We start from the raw sequence: 21,023 nt of genomic DNA, 5'->3' as shown, positions 1-21,023 counted from the left end.
CATCCTTTGTAGGAACACATTGAACCCATGACAAGGACCAGTTAGGAGACAGGATGAGAGAGAAGCAAGAACCAAGTATGTGTGACATTGTTTACTATCTGTGGCCGAAGGGCCAGCATGTTAATCCTTTTGCAGATGCCAGAACAGGAAGTATTTCCCAGAGCTGCACCTTTTTGGGGATATCTCGTTACCGCTGTGGGTCTGTTTTTTGCTTAGCATCGTCACCTGTCAGAGGGCGAGGAGGCAGCAGAGGAAGCAGAGGACCGTCTGCAGCTCACTCTGCCTCCCTGGGCAGAGCCAGTGGTAGGAGTTAGTGAGGCGGACACTGCAGGTGGAAAGATGGAGAAACTCCTTGTCACACATGGTGCAAGGAAAGGAGCTTCTCAAAAGCAAGAAAACATCAGATAATGGAACAATAAAAGGAGGAAAAACTAAGATGGGAGAAGAAGATATAAAGACTGAGGATAACACATCATTTCTTTTTCTCTTATGATCTTTCATATATATTCACTTGGTGCTCTTTCCTTTCCTTGTAAGAACACTTTCTTTATTTTTATTTCTAGCAGTAAGGTCAGAGTCCTTCATAGTCAGCACTCATTTCCTGCACTTATGCAGAGACTGGAACCTCTGGGCTGGGATTTTTATTATTTTCCATTTGAGTAACTTTGGCAAAAGCCCCTGAGTGAGACTGGCTATGTGATTATCCTGTGGGCGAGAAAGCCAGGAAGCCTTCAGTTCTTAGTGTATTTCTAAAGGAGCAGCAGCAAAGCCAGAGCATGCCCAGAGGAGTAGGGTCACATGGGCTACCCTGGTCTGGAAACTGGGAGTGAACTGGGACGTGCAACCCAGAGGAGAAACACTTGGGTGCTAGAGGTGTGCAGATACCACAGCTTAGATCGTTAAAGAGGCAACACGATGAGAGCCTGTCTCAATCAATCAATCAATAAAAATAAAAAGTGAAGTGAAATAAAATAAAAACCCTGCCACATCATGGGAGACGTATGCTGTAGCCGTAATAACCAGTCCTAGCAGGTAGTAGGTGGATTCCAGCTGAGTGCAAGGAAGACCTATAAAATGGCCTGATTTAGGGCTGTCAGGTACTAGACTAAGTTGCTTGGTGAAACAAGGATTTCCCTAGCATGGGAAAAGTTCAGGCAGCAGGAGATCAGCCGTTAGTTGTGGCCCTGGCCCATGGACTTGATGGATTCTTTAAACCCCTGCCTAGGACGATGCAGCTTCAATAATTAATACAGCCCTTGTAGATAAGTGGGGATTTTGTAAGCAGCTGCTGAATCATACCCACCCTTTCTTGAACACTCAGACCTCCCCTTTCTGTGTCTATTCCTGGCCTCAGCTGTCCATTTTAGGACCATCAATACACAGACCAGGCACACCGAAGACACATGTGAACATGTCGCCATCAACCCCTGGGGTTTCAGTTTCAGTCCTGTGTTGTCTTCATTCTGCACGCTTAGCACCCAGACCTGCAAATGTAGCAATTCTTATTATTCACAGAAGAAATGAAAACTTTCTTTTTTTTTTTTTTTTTTTTTTTATTGTTGGGGATTCATTGAGGGTACAATAAGCCAGTTACACTGATTGCAATTGTTAGGTAAAGTCCCTCTTGCAATCATGTCTTGCCCCCATAAAATGTGACACACACTAAGGCCCCACCCACCTCCCTCCATCCCTCTTTCTGCTCCCCCCCCCATAACCTTAATTGTCATTAATTGTCCTCATGTCAAGATTGAGTACATAGGATTCATGCTTCTCCATTCTTGTGATGCTTTACTAAGAATAATGTCTTCCACTTCCATCCAGGTTAATACGAAGGATGTAAAGTCTCCATTTTTTTTAATGGCTGAATAGTATTCCATGGTATACATATACCACAGCTTGTTAATCCATTCCTGGGTTGGTGGGCATTTAGGCTGTTTCCACATTTTGGCAATGGTAAATTGAGCTGCAATAAACAGTCTAGTACAAGTGTCCTTATGATAAAAGGATTTTTTTCCTTCTGGGTAGATGCCCAGTAATGGGATTGCAGGATCGAATGGGAGATCTAGGTTGAGTGCTTTGAGGTTTCTCCATACTTCCTTCCAGAAAGGTTGTACTAGTTTGCAGTCCCACCAGCAGTGTAAAAGTGTTCCCTTCTCTCCACATCCACGCCAGCATCTGCAGTTTTGAGATTTTGTGATGTGGGCCATTCTCACTGGGGTTAGATGATATCTCAGGGTTGTTTTGATTTGCATTTCTCTAATATATAGAGATGATGAACATTTTTTCATGTGTTTGTTAGCCATTCGTCTGTCGTCTTTAGAGAAAGTTCTATTCATGTCTCTTGCCCATTGATATAAGGGATTGTTGGCTTTTTTCATGTGGATTAATTTGAGTTCTCTATAGATCCTGGTTATCAAGCTTTTGTCTGATTGAAAATATGCAAATATCCTTTCCCATTGTGTAGGTTGTCTCTTTGCTTTGGTTATTGTCTCCTTAGCTGTACAGAAGCTTTTCAGTTTAATGAAGTCCCATTTGTTTATTTTTGTTGTTGTTGCCATTGTCATGGCAGTCTTCTTCATGAAGTCTTCCCCCAGGCCAATATCTTCCAGTGTTTTTCCTATGCTTTCTTTGAGGATTTTTATTGTTTCATGCCTTAAATTTAAGTCCTTTATCCATCTTGAATCAATTTTTGTGAGTGGGGAAAGGTGTGGGTCCAGTTTCAGTCTTTTACATGTAGACATCCAGTTCTCCCAACACCATTTATTGAATAGGGAGTCTTTCCCCCAAGGTAAGTTCTTGTTTGGTTTATCAAAGATTAGGTGGTTGTAAGATGTTAGTTTCATTTCTTGGTGTTCAATTCGATTCCAAGTGTCTATGTCTCTGTTTTTGTGCCAGTACCATGCTGTCTTGAGCACTATGGCTTTGTAGTACAGACTAAAATCTGGTATGCTGATGCCCCCAGCTTTATTTTTGTTACTAAGAACTGCCTTAGCTATACGGGGTTTTTTCCGGTTCCATACAAAACGCAGAATCATTTTTTCCAAATCTTGAAAGTACAATGTAGGTACTTTGATAGGAATGGCATTGAATAGGTAGATTGCTTTGGGAAGTATAGACATTTTAACAATGTTGATTCTTCCCATCCATGAGCATGGTATGTTCTTCCATTTGTTAATATCCTCTGCTATTTCCTTTCTGAGGATTTCATAGTTTTCTTTATAGAGGTCCTTCACCTCCTTCGTTAGGTATATTCCTAGGTATTTCATTTTCTTTGAAACTATGGTGAAGGGAGTTGTGTCCTTAATTAGCTTCTCATCTTGACTGTTATTGGTGTATACAAAGGCTACTGACTTGTGGACATTGATTTTATATCCTGAAACATTACTGTATTTTCTGATGACTTCTAGGAGTCTTGTGGTTGACACTTTGGGGTTCTCTAAGTATAAGATCATGTCGTCAGCAAAGAGGGAGAGTTTGACCTCCTCTGCTCCCATTTGGATTCCCTTTATTTCCTTGTCTTGCCTAATTGTATTGGCTAGAACTTCCAGCACTATGTTGAATAGTAAAGGTGACAGAGGACAACCTTGTCTGGTTCCAGTTCTAAGAGGAAAAGCTTTCAGTTTTACTCCATTCAGTAAAATATTGGCTGTGGGTTTGTCATAGATAGCTTCAATCAGTTTTAGAAATGTGCCAGCTATGCCTATACTCTTCAGTGTTCTAATTAGAAAAGGATGCTGGATTTTATCAAATGCTTTTTCTGCATCTATTGAGAGGATCATGTGATCTTTATTTTTGCCTCTGTTAATATGGTGGATAACGTTTATGGACTTGCGTATGTTAAACCAGCCTTGCATCCCTGGGATGAAGCCTACTTGATCATGATGAATGACTTTTTTGATGATAAGCTGTAATCTATTGGCTAGGATTTTGTTGAGAATTTTTCCATCTATATTCATGAGTGAGATTGGTCTGAAATTCTCCTTTTTGCTTGGGTCTTTTCCTGGTTTTGGTATCAGGGTGATGTTTGCTTCATAGAATGTGTTGGGGAAGATTCCTTCTTCCTCAATTTTTTGGAATAATTTCTGCAGTACAGGAATAAGCTCTTCCTTGAAGGTTTGATAGAATTCTGGAGTGAAGCCATCTGGACCAGGGCATTTTTTAGTTGGAAGCTTTTTTATTGTTTCTTTGATCTCAGTGCTTGAAATTGGTCTGTTCAGGAGGTCTATTTCTTCCTGGCTAAGTCTAGGGAGAGGGTGTGATTCCAAATATTGATCCATTTCCTTCACATTGTCAAATTTCTGGGCATAGAGTTTCTGGTAGTATTCAGAGATGATCTCTTGTATCTCTGTGGGATCAGTTGTTATTTCCCCTTTATCGTTTCTGATTGAGGTTATTAGAGATTTTACTTTTCTATTTCTAGTTAGTCTGGCCAATGGTTTATCTATTTTATTTATTTTTTCAAAAAACCAACTCCTTGTTTCATTAATTTTCTGAATGATTCTTTTGTTTTCAATTTCATTGATCTCTGATTTGATTTTGGATATTTCTTTTCTTCTACTGGGTTTAGGCTTAGATTGTTCTTCTTTTTCCAATTCCATAAGATCTCTTGTGAGATTGTTGATGTGCTCTCTTTCTGTTTTTCGAATGTAGGCATCTAAAGCGATGAATTTTCCTCTCAAAACTGCTTTTGCAGTATCCCACAGGTTTTGGTAGCTTGTGTCTTCATTGTTGTTATGCTCAAGGAAGTTAATGATTTCCTGTTTTATTTCTTCCTTCACCCATCTGTTATTCAACAGAAGATTGTTTAATTTCCATGCCTTTGGGTGGGGTTGAGCATTTTTGTTAGAGTTGAGTTCCATCTTTAGTGCCTTATGGTCTGAAAAGATACAAGGTAAAATTTCAATTCTTTTGATTCTGTTGATATTTGTTTTGTGTCCCAGGATATGATCAATTTTGGAGAATGTTCCATGGGGTGATGAGAAGAATGTATATTCTTTATCTTTGGGGTGGAGTGTTCTATATACGTCTATCAAGCATAGTTGGTCTAGGGTCTCATTTAAATCTCTTACATCTTTGTTTAATTTCTGTTTAGAGGATCTGTCCAGCTCTGTAAGAGGTGTGTTAAAGTCCCCTGTTATGATGGTATTATCAGATATCATATTGTTCAGACTGAGTAAGGTCTGCTTCAAGAATCTGGGAGCATTTAAATTGGGTGCATAAATATTTAGAATTGAAATGTCTTCTTGTTGTAGTTTTCCCTTGACCAATATAAAGTGACCATCTTTGTCTTTTTTGACTTTAGTTGCTTTAAATCCACATGTATCTGAAAATAAGATTGCAACTCCTCTTTTCTTCTGAATTCCATTTGCCTGAAAAATTGTCTTCCAACCCTTGACTCGGAGCTTTAATTTGTCTTTTGAAGCCAGGTGTGTTTCTTGCAGACAGCAAATGGATGGCTTGTGTTTTTTAATCCAGTCAGCCAATCTATGTCTCTTCAGTGGGGAATTCAAGCCATTAACATTTATTGAGATAATGGATAAGTGTGGTAGTATTCTATTCGTCTTATTTGGTGAGAGTCCATTGCTTAGTTTTATCTTTTGCATCAGTGTGGAGGTTAGGTTCTGTCCTTTGATTTCTGAGTTCTTACTTTGCTGCTGATCCATTGTGGTGGTCAGTGTGCAGAACAGGTTGAAGTATTTCCTGTAGAGCTGGTCTTGTTGTGGCGAATTTCCTCAATGTTTGTATATCCGTAAATGATTTGATTTCTCCGTCAATTTTGAAGCTTAGCTTAGCAGGGTACAGAATTCTGGGCTGAAAATTGTTCTGTTTAAGTAGATTAAAGGTAGATGACCATTGTCTTCTTGCTTGGAAAGTTTCATTAGAGAAGTCTGTGGTAACTCTGATGGCTTTGCCCCTGTAGGTCAACTGGCGCTTACTCCTGGTAGCTTGCAGAATCTTTTCTTTTGTCTTGACTTTGGACAGGTTCATCACAATGTGTCTTGGAGAAGCTCGGTTAGAGTTGAGGCGACCCGGGGTCCGATATCCCTCTGAAAGCAGTGTGTCAGAATCTTTGGTGATGTTTGGGAAATTTTCTTTTATAATATTCTCTAGTATGGCTTCCATTCCTCTGGGGCATTCTTCTTCCCCTTCTGGAATTCCTATAACTCGTATGTTGGAACGCTTCATAAAGTCCCATAATTCTGACAGTGAACGTTCTGCTTTCTCTCTCTTCTTTTCTGCCTCTTTTACTGTCTGAGTTATCTCAAGAACTTTGTCTTCTACCTCTGAAATTCTTTCTTCTGCATGGTCTAACCTGTTGCTGATACTTTCCATTGCATCTTTAAGTTCCCTAATTGACTGTTTCAGTTCCTTCAGGTCTGCTATATCCTTTTTATATTCTTCATATCGTTCATCTCTTATTTGATTCTGTTTTTGGATTTCCTTTTGGTTATTTTCCACTTTATTAGCAATTTCCTTCATTGTTTCCATCATTTCTTTCATTGTTTTCAACATGTGTATTCTAAATTCCCTTTCTGTCATTCCTAACATTTCTGTATAGGTGGAATCCTCTGCAGTAGCTACCTCATGGTCCCTTGGTAGGGTTGTTCTAGACTGGTTCTTCATGTTGCCTGGAGTTTTCTGCTGATTCTTCCTCATGAGTGATTTCTTTTATCTGTTTGCTTGCCCTAATTTTCCTTTCACTTCCTCTTGCTCTTTAAGTTCTTGTGCCTGTGGACTAAAGGTTACAGGACCAGAAGGGTGAGAAGGTTGAAGAGCAAAAAAAAAGGGGATGAAAGAAAGGAGGACCGAGTGATAAGAAAAAAAGAAAGATAGAGAAAGGAGAGGGGGTGGGTATAAGGAATATTGACAAAAAGAAGAGAGGCACAGAAAGAGGGAGACAGGGCAATATAGGTGTACAGTAGGGTACTTTGACACAACCTTAAAAAACCCCACCTTCTGGGGGTGCCCAGTTGCGTGGTTCCCTTGAGGTCAGCAGCTCTTTGCTAACCTGATCAGACACAGTACCCCACCTCCACCAAGTAGAGAGGAAAGACAAAAATGCTATAAATCAAACCAAAAGAAGCAAACAGAAAACTTTACAGGGATAAAATTGGGTGAAAAACCAAATTATATCGGTAGAAACACTAGCAAAAATGAAGTTGAAGTTATTAAAAAAAGCAGCAATGGGAAATTATAATTAAACTAGGAAAATTGAGAAAGAAAAAGGGATCTGTGTGGAAAAGATTGAAATTAAAAAAACAAAAGAATATCAGCAACGTTAAAATAAACAAACAAAAAAAACAACCAAGCAAAAAAAGAAAGAAAAAAATACACAACCAAAAACAAAGCAGTTTGTATATGTTATTGAATATTGTCTGGGCAACACGTGGTCTTCTGGGGTATGAGATGTTAGTCACAGTTCAGATACGACTGGAGGCTGCTGATTACTCAAACCCCAGCAGGTAGACACCCTGAATCTCTCTTCAGCCTACTTAAAAGGCACTTCGAACTTGTAAACTTGTTGAGCAGAAGCTTTCCCAGCTTTCTTGCTGGAATCGCTGCTGAAGTGGCTATCCACTTACTCAGTGTGCCAAAACCGGTCTCACTCTGCCCCTGAGGGTTAGGGCTGCAAGGCGGCTCAGACCCCACCCTTAGGCTACTTGGTTGCTGGGTTACCAGCTCCCACCCGTTTCTAGCTCTGTGACCCTGAGGGCGGAGCTTGCCGGGGCAGATCGCTGACAGTGGATCCGTGTGACCCACCGCCAAACACTATTAGCTCCGTCTGGCTCAGCGGCTCAGACTGGGGCCCTAGACAACGGCCAAAGTTCTCGCACTCCCGCTCAGGCCTTCCCCAAGGCAGTTCAACTCAGTGCCAAGTCCAAGGACATTAAAACAGTTCACAGGTAAGGCCTTTCTGGTTTGCAGTCTCGCTGCTACTGAACTTACAGTTGTGGGCGGGTTTAGACGGATTGAACACACGCGACCACTTGCCGGTTTTCCACGGATTTAGTCCTCCTCTTGGGGTCCAGAAGTCTCTCGCTGACTCCCTGTATCCTCATAGGAGTGATGATAGGCAGTTCCCACCAGCCAGAGATGCCTGGAGTCCTAACTCCCCAGACTCACGGTGCCCAGATGCAAGGAAGCTGTTACTCGGCTGCCATCTTGCTCCGCCTCCTTCCAAGAAATGAAAACTTTCAATATTTTTATTTATGAATTTTGCTTGAAAAGATGTGAAACTATACCATAAGTTTCTGCATTGACGATTATTAGCAAGGAAAATGAGTTAGGAAGAAGTGGTATGCTAACAAAAAATGTTTGTTCATAGGGAAAATTGCAAATAGCCATGGAGACGTTTTTATTTTTTACTTTTTGGAAAAAGGACAAAATAATTTCAGCAATTTTAAGTGTAGTTCTTCAAAGTCCCTGGTGCCATAGCAAGCGTTGGACTGATGTTTCATTCATGTTCACTGCGACCTGACCGGTGAGGAGCGTGAGCTCCATCGTCCTTCCTGTCACCTCTGCAGCTTTTATTTAAAGGCTAGAGCTTTCTTGCTCCCAGGTGTTTTGGAGAAGACCTAGAGGTGGCCCTCCTTGTTGGCTGCTGTTTCTTTAAATCCCTATTCTGAGGGGATTAAAACCCACAGCCAGAGCATCTTCAGTGAGGACATCTGGCCCCTCTTGCCATTTTATTTCCCTCGTGCCATTATTTATTGTGCTCCAGTTCTTTTCCTTTTTGTAGTTTTTACTGCACGGGCTGATGTATTTCTTATGCAGAATACTTCTTTACCTGTGATTTGCTGAATATTGGAGTGTCTTTAATATCAGTCCACATGCAGACTGTTCCCTGCTGTTCTTCATTCTCAGTGTAGTTTCTGTCTACACACACACAGACACGCACACGCACATGCACACACGCACATGCACATGTGTGCACATACATTTGCACAGAGCACTTTGGAGGGCAAACTAATAAAATTTCATTGTAACTTCTCTCTGCCCCTGTCCTGGAAGTGGAAGGTGTAGCATAGTATAAAATCATCATTGTCAGGTTTTGAGCCCTAAAGTTAAGAGGAAATATCCAGTTTACTTGAAAATTTATGGATTAACATTTCTTCTTTTTTACTAATTTTTAAAAATATTTTTAATTTTAATATTTATTTATTTATTTTTGCTCAGGCTAAAGTGCCGTGGTATCAGCCTAGCTCCCAGCAACTGAGGTTGCTGGGATGACAGGTGCCCACCCCAATGCCTGGCTGTTTTTTTCTGATTTTAGTCTCCAACTCCTGATCTCAAGTGATCCTCCTGCCTTGGCCTCCCAGAGTGCTGGGATTATAGGTGGAACCACTGTGCCCGGCCAGGAGTAACATTTTGATGCTCATGACTTACACGTTCTATAATTAAATTTCTGTTTGTTTCTTATATATTTCATATCTCTGAGTCTCATTTAAAAAACTTTAAAAATTACATCTTATAGTTAAGTCTAGCATGTCAGTATTTATAGCTTATTGCCTGCATTGCGTGAGAAACAACTGATTTTGATGCTCTACTTTTCTACAATATAGTTGAAATTTTGCCACAAAAATCTTTACAACAAAATCTCCGTGTGTTTAGACATATGGCTTCAGCTTCACACCGAGGTCCTAATAGAGTGGCCATGTTCATTACATAAAGTTGTACAGTTCTGTCAATCTCATTCCATTGTTACTTTTAATTAACTATTGAAAAAGACGGCATCTTTTTTTTGGAACACGATTCAGTCCATCACAAGGGGAGCATTTAAGAAAAAAGATGAGAGAAGGAAGAACTAAGTACATGTGACATTGTTTACCCGCTTGTGGCCAAAGGTGGTGCCTGTTTTAACCAAATAATATTAACCAACAATTTTAAGAGAATGGGGCTTAGCACCCGTAGCTCAGTGAGTAGGGTGCCACTGAGGCTGGTGGGTTTGAGCCCAGCCCAGGCCTGCTAAAAAACAATCACAACTGTAACAAAAAATAACTGGGCATTAGGGGTGGGGGGCACCTGTAGTTCCAGCTACTCGGGAGGCTGAGGCAAGAGAATCATTTGAGCCCAAGAGTTTGAGGTAGCTGTGACAACACGGCACTCTACCCAGGGCGACAGCTTGAGACTCTGTTTCAAAAAAAAAAAAGAAGAAGGAAAAAAAAAAAGAGAATGGGACATACAAATACATTGCTATAATTTCACTATGGAAAGTTTGCATTTTCTGTTTTTCAGAAATAGCTGGAACACAGCTCCCTTATTATCCTGACTCATTTTCCACTGTGGTTTATGTACAGTTTTAGGACATAGTTCCAATGTCTAGACATACTGGATTTCAAATCAAATTTCCGTAGTTTTATTGAGGTTTATCAGCATCAAACTTCATGCCACTCTCCCCACACAGAAAGGAAGGCAGGTGTACTATGGCTCTGCTAAAGGGAGTTTCCTTGAAACCCAACTTGAATAGAATTAAGCTGGAGAGAATGACAGGACGGTCCCTGTGAAGTGCTGTTTCTCTCAGTCGTGGACTTGTCACCCACACCTGTTTTCACCAGTTGTGCTGTTGCCTTGTTATGATGATGAGGGTGGCATTACCTCACTCTTCTCGGCCGAGGCCACTTTGATCTGCCAGGTGATGCCGTCCCCTGAGAACCAGCTTCTCGTAACAGCAGGCTGCCACTGCCTCACTCCTTTTCACTCTCCCAAACCCCTGTGTGAGAGTCTTGAGCTCTCACTAGACTAAGTCTCCAGTCAGTGCTTGGAAGGTGCTAGACTCTTAGTCACCCAAATGCTCAAGGTCAGAAGCACAGGTTGAGGATCCCCTTCGGCTCCAGTGTTCCCTTCTCTGCGTAGGAGGGGACGATGGCCACTCCTGCCCTGTGTTTTTGCATGTCCCAGGACTCTTCCCAGTTTCCTTTCTTCCACCCTCAACTTCCCCAAATCCAGCTGCCACAAACTACAGACCAGTCTTCTGACACTCACAGTCATGGGGGTCTGTGCTCAGTCCTGGGCCTGTCTGTGGGCCTCTCTCAGGGCCCCTTCCTTGGGTCAGCTCTGGGGTGAGGGGAGTGCAGGAGTCCCTCCAGCATCCAGGGTGGGGTGGCCCGGAGCAGGGGCAGGCAGCGTTGGGGGAGCGTCGGGGGAGCGTGGCAACAGACAGTTACTGTGTGCCTCTCACCAGTCCCGTTTGTTCACTTTCAGCATTTTTGTATTGCTTCCCTGCGATTTCTCTCCTTGGGCTTTTCCCTCAGATCAACACTTTCTGCATTTATCTTTTGGAACAAATTGACATGCTGTTTTTTGGAGGTTCCGGTAAGTCCTTTATCTTCTCCTCTTGCTGTAAAGGAATCTAAAGTTGGGAGAAGGGCTAACTAGCCTTGGGCAGGGGATAAGGGACTGGATGGCTAGATGTTCTTTGTCCTGAGCATTTAAACAACGTTGGTTTCGGCAGGAAGGATAATCATGGGCACGTTTGGAATCATTCAGCCAAACCAGAAACTTAGTTGAGCATAATCAAAGAATTCTACAATTTGGAATAGGTTTGGTGCCCTTCAAAGTGTATCTTAGAAGAATAATGTGTATGTGAGAGTGTGTGTATGTGGGTATGTGTGTGTGCATGTGTGTTTGAGCATGTACCTATATAAGCCTGGGAGTGTATCAGTGTGAGGAGGTAGTGTGATTTTGTGAGTGTGTATACCTGTAAGCAACAGGTGACCTGTATCCCTAAACCACCACTGTGACTCTCCTTTAATGTAGGACTTTAGGGTGAGACCATGATGGATAAACTCTCACCCAGTGCTTATCCCGAGGTACTGTGCAGGTTGCTTAACTTTTCAGCCTACTCTGCTAGAACTGGAAATGAATGTGCCGACCTCACAGGAGTGGTGTAGGATTAAATGAAGTCAGGTATGGAAGGCAATTAGTGTTTCTACCCATTACACACACATACACATACATGTACACACGCACATATGCACACACATGCACACACACATACACACTCACACATACACACATATACACACATATACATTTACACATACACACAAACACACTATGTAGGAGCACATGCTTGTTTCCCCCACCTTCCCCTTTCTTCTACTGAAATTGCTATTCAGGATTTCTTTCTTGGCCAGCGGCTTTCACCTGTCAGCTCTGAGGTCTCCCTCCCTTCCTTCTGACACATCCAAACTCACGCTGTCTTTTTAAGAATGCTGCAAAGGTTCTTTCTAAATGTTTTTCTCTTGAATTTTTATTAAATGGCCAGTTTCTTTCTTGCACCTGCGAGTCACCCACCCAGTCCTTTGATGGGTCCCATAGGTGTATTCTTTGCCCCCTCAGGTGGCATCTTGTATTTGACAGCTACAACCATTCCTGTACTTTTTAACAAGATTTGTTGATTTTGAGAATGGACAGTCTTAAAAAGAACCGTTGATGTTTGTGTTCCAGCTGTGTCGGGGCTTACCTCGGCTGTGTACAGTGTAGCCCGGAGCGTCCTGGCTGCTGCCCTGCTCCACGCAGTTTGCTTCAGTGCGGTGAAGGTAGGTGTGAGGACTGTGGGACCTCTTCTTTCTTCTCAAATTCATTAAGTTAGCTTACCTTTAAAAGCAAGTGAATGTTTTCTCCAACTACACAAGAAATGGGGTCTGAGAGGATCAGGGAATAACACGGCCAAGCTGAGCCTCAGCAGTGTCAAAGGACAGGTCAGATGCCCGGTTTGCCCTGATGAGGCCGGCCTGGCTGCCTTGCTGCAGGTGTTTGGCTGCCAAGGTCATGTCCTGACACTGGATGGGGCTTCTGCATAGCAAGGTGGTCATGTGTTTGCTTTCACTTCCTGAAATGCCACTCAAAACATGGTAAAGGGATGAAATTGCATAAAGCTATACGGACAAGAGAACAGGAGAGGATATGACAGCCACAAAGTGTTAGAATCTAGAAAACAGATGGACTATAAACTAATACAGATGGAGGAAATGGAAACGTAGGCTGGCAGCAAGGGAAGCCTAAGAGGATGAAAAAACAAGATGAACACCACCTTCAAGAGGACAGAAAGCTGTATCAGAAAAGAAACGTAGCTATTGCACAGACATTGTTCAGCTCTGACTCTTATATATTTATGTTGATTTGAATGATCATCATGATGTATCTATCATGGAAGAATGGAAGAGGTGGAGTGTGTTGGGGGAGCTCAAAATCTTATTGTCCACATGAAAAAGTTAGCAAATAGTATCTAAAATTGAAAAACAAGCACGAAATCGCAAACCAAGCATGTTATTTGGCAATATGCAGGTGAATGAGAGGAGAGACAGCTGAAAGTCATTGCTTTCAGGAAGCAGGAATCCGGCAGGGCAGGCTGCCGCTGTCCGGTCTCAGTGCAGTGTAACTACAGGGTGAAGTCCAAACACAACTGTGCACGTGATGCTTCAGGGACACCTGCCATTAGTAAGACATGAATTCATCCTGTATTTCTGGGCTTTGCAGAAACCTTGCACTTAACATTTTAACTTCACGCATTCCTTTGATATAATAAAAACTGAGTGTTAAAGAGTGCATGAAAATCATATTGTTCTAAAGTGTTTTTAACATAAATCCTGTGAACATCTCTAAATGGATGTTTTGAAAGATTAACTTAAAATCTTATTAAATTGATCATTGCTGGTGGTAGAAAGTTAATCATTTATTTTCCTTTGTGGAAGGGAAAGGAATCAGCCATTTTATATCCCAGTGCTTCACAGTTTAATTAATTTATTTGTAGTAATCAATAAAGTAATTCCCTTCCTCTCTCCTTCCATTCCTTCTGTGTAGATCTTTTCATACAGGCAAAAAAAGGGGAGATGCTAGAGAGAAGGTTCTTTTTTCTGAGGCACAGGGGAAATCTGTGTGTTCATGCTGGTCACGGTTACGCCACACTTACACTGTTGTGTGGGCCAAAAATCACAGAATCATTCTTTCTTTTGACCTATATTCCTTTGTTCAATCACAGGGCCCCAGATATTTCATTCCATGTAGGAAAGGTATGTGGATACGTATTTTCTTTTTGGTTTTTATTTTATTTTATTTTATTTCAGTTTAGTTTATCTTATAGTTTTGTTTTATTTCTAATTAATATGGCTACTTAGTAGTGTTATATCTTTATGACTCCTTGTACTTCTGAGAGCATATTTCCACTGTCTTTCGGTAAAATTAGGTTAAAAATCTTCCAAAAATATCCAGTTTGGTAAATTTTGGTAAATATGAATTTTGAAAATTACATTCATGAACTCATCCTAGAAAAAGTGCTACACATTTCATTGGTGAATATTACTTCACCTTTGAAGTGGTAGTAATATCTCTATGGTCACTCCTTTTGGGAAGCTATGCATCAGAACCTAGTCTACCCTTCAAAGCAATTTTGGAACACTTTTCTTCAATGGCCATCAGAGCTGTTGTCATATTACTCACGATGTCCTGAATCTCATCAAAATGTCTTCCTCTCAATATTTCCTTTATCTTCATTTAAATAAAAAGGTCACTGCAGCCAGATAGCTGAGTAAAGAGGGTATTCCAATACAGTTATTTGTTTACTTGCTAAAAACTCCCTTACAGATGCTGCTGTGTAAATTGGTACATTATTGTGATGCAAGAGCCACGAGTTGCTGGCGGAAAGTTCAGATCATTTTGTCGCCTTTTCAGGACTTCCAAATAGTAAACTTGGTTGATTGTTTTTCCAGTTAGTACAAATTCATAATGAACAATCCCTCTGATATCAAAAGAGGTTAGCAACAAGATTTTGACTCTTCATTTGGACTGATAGAACTTTTTTGGTCATAGAGAATCGGCTGACTTCCACTGTGCACTTTGACACTTTGTTTCAGGGTTGTATTGGTACACCCATGTTTCATCACCAGTGATAACACTGTTTTGCCTCTCCAAAAGATCTTGGGAAACTTCAGCTCTCCTTTGCTATTGTTCATTGGTGAGCTCCTTTAGGACCATTTTTGTGCACACTTTTCTCATGCCAAGATTTTTAGTTAAGATTTTCTTGTTTCTTTATTGATGTTTACTTTGACTGTCATACTTCTCATAGTCAGCCAATGATTTTGATAACAAGTCAACAGATATATGCAATGTTTTCTTCAGTTGTGCTTGTGTTACTGGCTGCCCTAAGTTCTCTTCATTAGTGACACTTTTGTCTTCCCTTAGAAAAACATTCAATCCATTTGTACACTAATGTTTTCTTCATGGCATTATCCTCATAAACTTGGACTATCATCTTCTTGATTTCACTTACACTCTTGTGAAGTTTAACAAGAAATTTAATATTTTTTTTGTTGCTCTAATGCAAGCTCTGACATTCTCATGATAGCTCACAAAAGCACATAAGAATACTGAATGCCCCTCAGCAAGATACCACCACACATGGACACAAACACAACTGTGAGACGCTGATATACCAAGGTCACAAACTTTACTGAATTGTTTGTACAGTGCTGCCAGCATAGGCTCTTGGTGACAAGTTTGTGAACTTAGTTGTCAGGTGTATATATATGTCAAGGAACTTCAAAACCCAAGTTATAGAACATTTCTGGCAACTTGAAAAAAAAATTTCTTCAATTCCTTTAATAGTCGATCTCTTCTACTTGCAACCTCTGGTCACTATTGATCTGCTTTCTGTCCTTGAAACTTAATTGGAATCCAATCTGTCAAGACATTATTATATACAATAAAATTCACTAATTTCAAGTGTACAGTTAAATGTATATTGACAAAATTTATAGTCAAGGAATCATCATCACATGGTGATGAAGAACAATTTCACCATCCAAAACATTTTTTCATGATTCTTTGCAGTTAGTTCTCTCTCCACATCATGTTTTATTTATTTTGAGTGAATATATAGTGAGATTATTAGTTAGAATCAATGATAAGTCTGTATTTAACTTTATAAGAAACTGCCAACACCAACTGTTGTCCAGTTTCTGTACCATTTTTTATTTTCTCACTGCCCACAAAATCTTTTGAGATTTCCAAATATTCCAAATTCTTGCCATTGCTTAGTACTGTTAGTTTTTTTTTTTTTTTTTTTTTAATGATAGCTATTCTAATATGGACCCATATCTACTTGTGGTTTTAATTGCCTTTCTCTGATAATGAATAGTGCTGAGCATCTTTTCATATGCTTACTTGATATTCGTGTACCTTCATTTGTGAAAAATCTGTTTTAAGTCTTTTATCCATTTTAAAACTATATGTCTTATTATTGAGACAAGAGTATTTAGAATATGTTTGTCAATTCCTACCAATGTTGTAGAAGTTTTGACTGGAATTATGGTAAATTTGTAGATCAATTGGTGGAAAACTGACATCTTAAAAATAATGAATTTTTTGATCCGTGAACATCATGCTCCATTTATTTGGGCCTTTGTTAATTTCTCTTGGGAATATTTTGTGCTTTTCAATCTACAACCCATAATTATTACACATTTTGTAATTTTTATGCTATTATAAATGGTATTGTATTTTATAGTTTGACTTTTTGAAGTTGTTTATTGATTGTATATAATTGATCTTTTAATATTTCTGCTTGTATCTTGCAAACTTGATAACTAAACTTATTAGTTCTAATAGCTTTTTAGTAACTTGAGATTTTATACCATAGGTGGTTATATCTGTTAATAAACACAATGTTATTTTCCTTTCCAGTCTGTATGCCTTTGGTTTCTTTTTCTTGTATTTCCACACTGGCCAGGTTTCCTGTAGCAGTGTTGACTAGAAGTGCTGAAATCAGACATCTTTGCCTTGTTCCCAATCTTTGGGGACATGTCTTTTACCATTGAGCATGATTTGAGATTTTTCTAGAAGCCCTTTAATGCACTGAGTAATATCCCTTAGATTCCTAGTTTGCTGCTAGTTTTTTTTCTCTTAAATCATAAATGATATTAAATTTTGACAATAGTTTTTTTTCCTGGATCTGTTTAAAAGAGCTTATGGATTTTGTTTTCAGTTTGTTGACGGAGGAATTATATTGGTTGGCAATTGAATGTTGAACCAACATTGCATTTAAAAGATGGACCCCCGTTAGTCATGATATACTGTCCTTTTTCTGTATTACTCAATTTGACTTACCAATATTTTGTTAAGAAATTTGATGTCTACGATCATGAGGTTTTAGTACTCTAAAATTAGTTCTCTAATTTTTCTTTACTTGTAATGCTTTGTCTTGTTTTGGTATAAGGGGAATGGCCTCGTAAAATGAGTTGGAAAGTTTTTCCTTATATATTCCAAGGGAGTTTATATAAAACAACTCATGTTTCTCTTGAACTTTTTATATAGTAATATTTGTTTTTTTATTTATTAAGATGGAACATGTGTTGCTTTATGTTCTCATTAAGCAGTCAATTTTCTATTATAAAGATATTTTAAAATCTTTAAAATTATGTTTTATTTGCCTTATGATTTTTATAGCTTCTACCTATGTACATTTCTTTGCATAGATTCACATTTACATTTGCTATCAATTTCTCTTCTGTCTGAAGAACTTTCTTTAACACATCTCATGGTGTAGGTCTGTTGTTAGTGAATTCTTCAGTTTTTGTCTGAAAGATTCCTCATTCTGCCTTCCCTTTGGAAGGTATCTTCACTGGTGCAGAATTTAGATCAACAGGCTTCTTTTTTCCCTAGAAGTTTAAACATAGTCTTTTCTTTTGGCTTGTGTAATTTCTGATCAAACTCTGTGGTTATTCGGATATATCTACCTCTGTTAGTAATACTTCTTTTTCCTCTACTTACAGTGTTTTCTCGTGGTCTTTCATTTTCAGAAATTTGACAGTGATATGACTTAACTATATGGTGCTTATTTTTTTTTCTTCTAAGGTTCTCTGAACTGCTTTGCTCTGTGCTTTATTTCAAATATGTCTTCTGTCTTGTTCTATTTTTCTTTTCTTCTTGGTCTCCAAGTGTACATACTGGATGACTTAATAGTGTTCCAGGTGTTTTGTATACTGTATTCTTATTTTTCCCTACTTTTTCTCCCCTTTGGGTTTTAATTTGAATAATTTTAATGACCTATCTTGAAGTTTGTGGATTTTTTTTCCTGCTCTCTCTAATCTGTTGATAAACTCGGCAAAGGATTTTTTACCTCTTACTTCATATTTGTCACACTAAGCATTTCCATTTAATATCTCTAGATAGTTGCTATTTCTCATTTGTAGTTTCCCCATCTGTGCATCCATGTTGTCCAACTTTTTCCACTAGATTCTTTTTTTTTTCTATTTCAGGTTATTGTGAGAGTACAAACAACCAGGTCACAATATTTGAATTTGTGAGGTCGAGTCCCTCTTGTAGTTGTGTTCCACACCTAAAACTTGGCCATACAGCCTGACCTTGTGCCCTTTAAGTGGGAGCATACCAATCCCCGCCTCCTCACCTGCATCCCTCATTCTCCCTCTCCCAAGACGAATAGAATTAAGTTTTTCTCCTATGTGGATGTGTGTTAGACCATCTACTGCTTTCCTAATAAAATTGAGTACAGTGGATATCTACTTCTCCATTCTTGAGATACTTTATTATGAAGAGTGTGTTTTAACTCCATCCAGGTTAATACAAAAGATGTAACATCACTATCTTTTTATGGCTGAATGGTGTTCAATGATACACATATACCACAACTTGTTAATCCATTGCTGAGTTGATGGAAATTTAGGTTGTTTCCACATCTTCGTGATTGTAAATTGAGCTGTGATAAACAATCTAGTGTAATTTCTTTTTCCAAGAAAAAAAAATGATTTTTTTTCTTCTGGGTAGATGTCTAGTAGTGGATTGAGGAGTCAATTTGAAGGTCTAATTTGAGTTCTTTGTGGATTCTCCATCCTTCTTTCAAAGAGGCTCTATAAGTTTGCAATCCCATCAACAGCATAAAAGTGTCCCTCTTTTACATTTCTACACCAGCATCTACAACACTGGGATTTTGTGATGTGTGCTATTCTAACTGGGGTTAAGTGATATCTCAGAGTAGTTTTGATTTGAATTTCTTTGATAATTAGGTACAGTGAGCATATTTTCATGTGTTTGTTAGCCATTAGTCTATCTTCCTCAGAGAAAGATGTGTTTGTGTCTCTTACCCAGTGATAGATGGGATTCTTTGCTCCTTTTTTGTTGTTTAATTTGAGTTCTCTATAGATCCTAGTTATCAACCCTTTGTCAAATTAATACCATGCAAATATCTTTTCTGATTCAGAAGTTGTTTCAGCTTTGATTGTTTTGTCCTTAGCTGTGCAGAAGATTTTGCAGCTCAATTAAGTCTCATTTGTTTATTTTTGTTATTACAATTGCCACTGAAGTCTTCTTCATAAAATCTTTCCCCAGGCTGACATCCTCAAGAGTTTTCTCTACACTTTCTGCTAGGATTTTTATTGTTTCATATTTTAGATTTAAATCTTTTATCCATCTTGAGTCAATTTTTGTAAGTGGCAACAGGTATGGGTCCAACTTCAGTCTTTTACATGTGGTTATCCAGTTCTCCCAGCACCATTTATCGAATAGGGATTATTTCCCTAGTGTATGCTTTTCTTTAGTGTATCAAAGATCAGATGGCTGTAAGAGCCTGGTATCATCTCTTGGTTTTCTATTTGGTTCTAAATGTCTATGGCTCTATGTCCAATACCATGCTGTTTTGATTATTGTAGACTTGTAATATAATCTGAAGTCTGGTAGAGTGATGCCTCTGGCATTGTTTTCATTACAAGGTTTTTATACAGGGTTTTTTTTCTGGTTCCATAGACAATGAAGAACTATTTTTTCCAGTTCTTCAAAGTGTGAGGTTGATATTTTAATGGGGATTGCATTAAATCTGGGATTGCATTAAATCTGTAGACTGCTTTGGGTAGTAAAGCATATTAACATTTTAGACATTTTAGCAAGACATTTTAACAAGATTGATTCTTCCCAGTTAAGAGCACAGCATGTTTTTCTATTTGTTAATATCTTCTGCTATTTCTTAGAGTTTCATAATTCTCTTTGTAGAAGTCCTTCACCTCTTTTGTTAGGTATGTTCCTAGGTATTTCATTTTCTTTGAAGCTACTGTGAAGGGAATTATGTCTTTGATTAGCTTCTCAACTTGGCTGTTATTGGCATATACAAAGGCTACTGATTTGTGGACACTAAGACATTACTGTATTTCTTGATCACTTCCAGGAGTTTTGTGCTTGAGTCTCTGGGGGTTCTCTAAGTCCAAGACCGTATCATCAGCAAAGAGCGAGAATTTGACCTTCTCTGCCTCCATTTGGATGCCCTTTATATCCTTCTCTTGCCTGACTGCATTAGCTAGAACTTCCAGAACTATGTTGAATGGTCGTGGTGATAGAGGACATCCTTGTCTGGTTCCAGTTTTAAGTGGAAAAGCTTTCAGTTTTATTCCATTCAGTATGATATTAGCTATGGGTTTGTTGTAGATGGCTTTGATCAGATTCAGAAATGTGCCAGCTACGCCTACACTCTTAAGTGTTCTTGTTAGAAAAGGATGCTGAATTTTGTCAAATGTTTTTTCTGCATCTATTGAGAGAATGATACAGTCTTCATTTTTGTTTCTATTTCTATGGTGAATTACATTTATGCATTTGCATATGTTCAACCAGCCTTTTATGGATGAAGCCTACTTGATTATGATGTATAATTTTTTAAATCTATAGCTGTAATTTATTGGCTGAGATTTTATTATTTATGCATCAATATTTATTAGTGAAATTGGTATGTAGTTCTCCTTTTTAGTTTGAACCTTTCTTGTTTTTGGTATCAGGGTGATGTTTGCTTCATAGAATATATTAGGGAAGGTTTCTTCCTTTTCAGTGTTTTGGAATAGGTTCTGCAGTATAGGTACAAGCTCATCTTTGAAGGTTTGATAGAATTCAGGCATAGAGCCATCTGGTCCAGGCCTTTATTTTGTTGGAAACTATTTTATTATTTCTTCAATCTCAGTGCTTGATATCAGTCTGTTCAAGAGATCTATTTCTTCCTGGTTAAGTATAGGGAAATGATATGATTCCAG

The 21,023-nt window shown here is 39.0% G+C and overlaps 1 protein-coding gene across 7 annotated transcripts in view; it reads left to right on the top strand.

Moving 5' to 3' along the window:
- Positions 1–21,023, top strand: part of PCNX2 (pecanex 2) — a 380,334-nt gene that overhangs the window by 96,573 nt on the left and 262,738 nt on the right. For 6 of the 7 annotated variants that reach the window (XM_053605995.1, XM_053605996.1, XM_053605999.1 and 3 more), the window contains 2 exons: positions 11,203–11,313; positions 12,451–12,542. In XM_053605995.1, coding sequence (XP_053461970.1) covers positions 11,203–11,313; positions 12,451–12,542 — 203 coding nt within the window. The remainder of the gene's footprint in view (positions 1–11,202; positions 11,314–12,450; positions 12,543–21,023) is intronic. The other variant, XM_053605997.1, reaches the window with a different exon arrangement.

Source organism: Nycticebus coucang, chromosome 10, assembly GCF_027406575.1.
Source record: "Nycticebus coucang isolate mNycCou1 chromosome 10, mNycCou1.pri, whole genome shotgun sequence".
In the NCBI taxonomy this organism is placed as follows: domain Eukaryota; kingdom Metazoa; phylum Chordata; class Mammalia; order Primates; family Lorisidae; genus Nycticebus; species Nycticebus coucang.
Note: the sequence above shows the minus strand (reverse complement) of the source record. Positions and strands in the feature narration are given on the sequence as shown.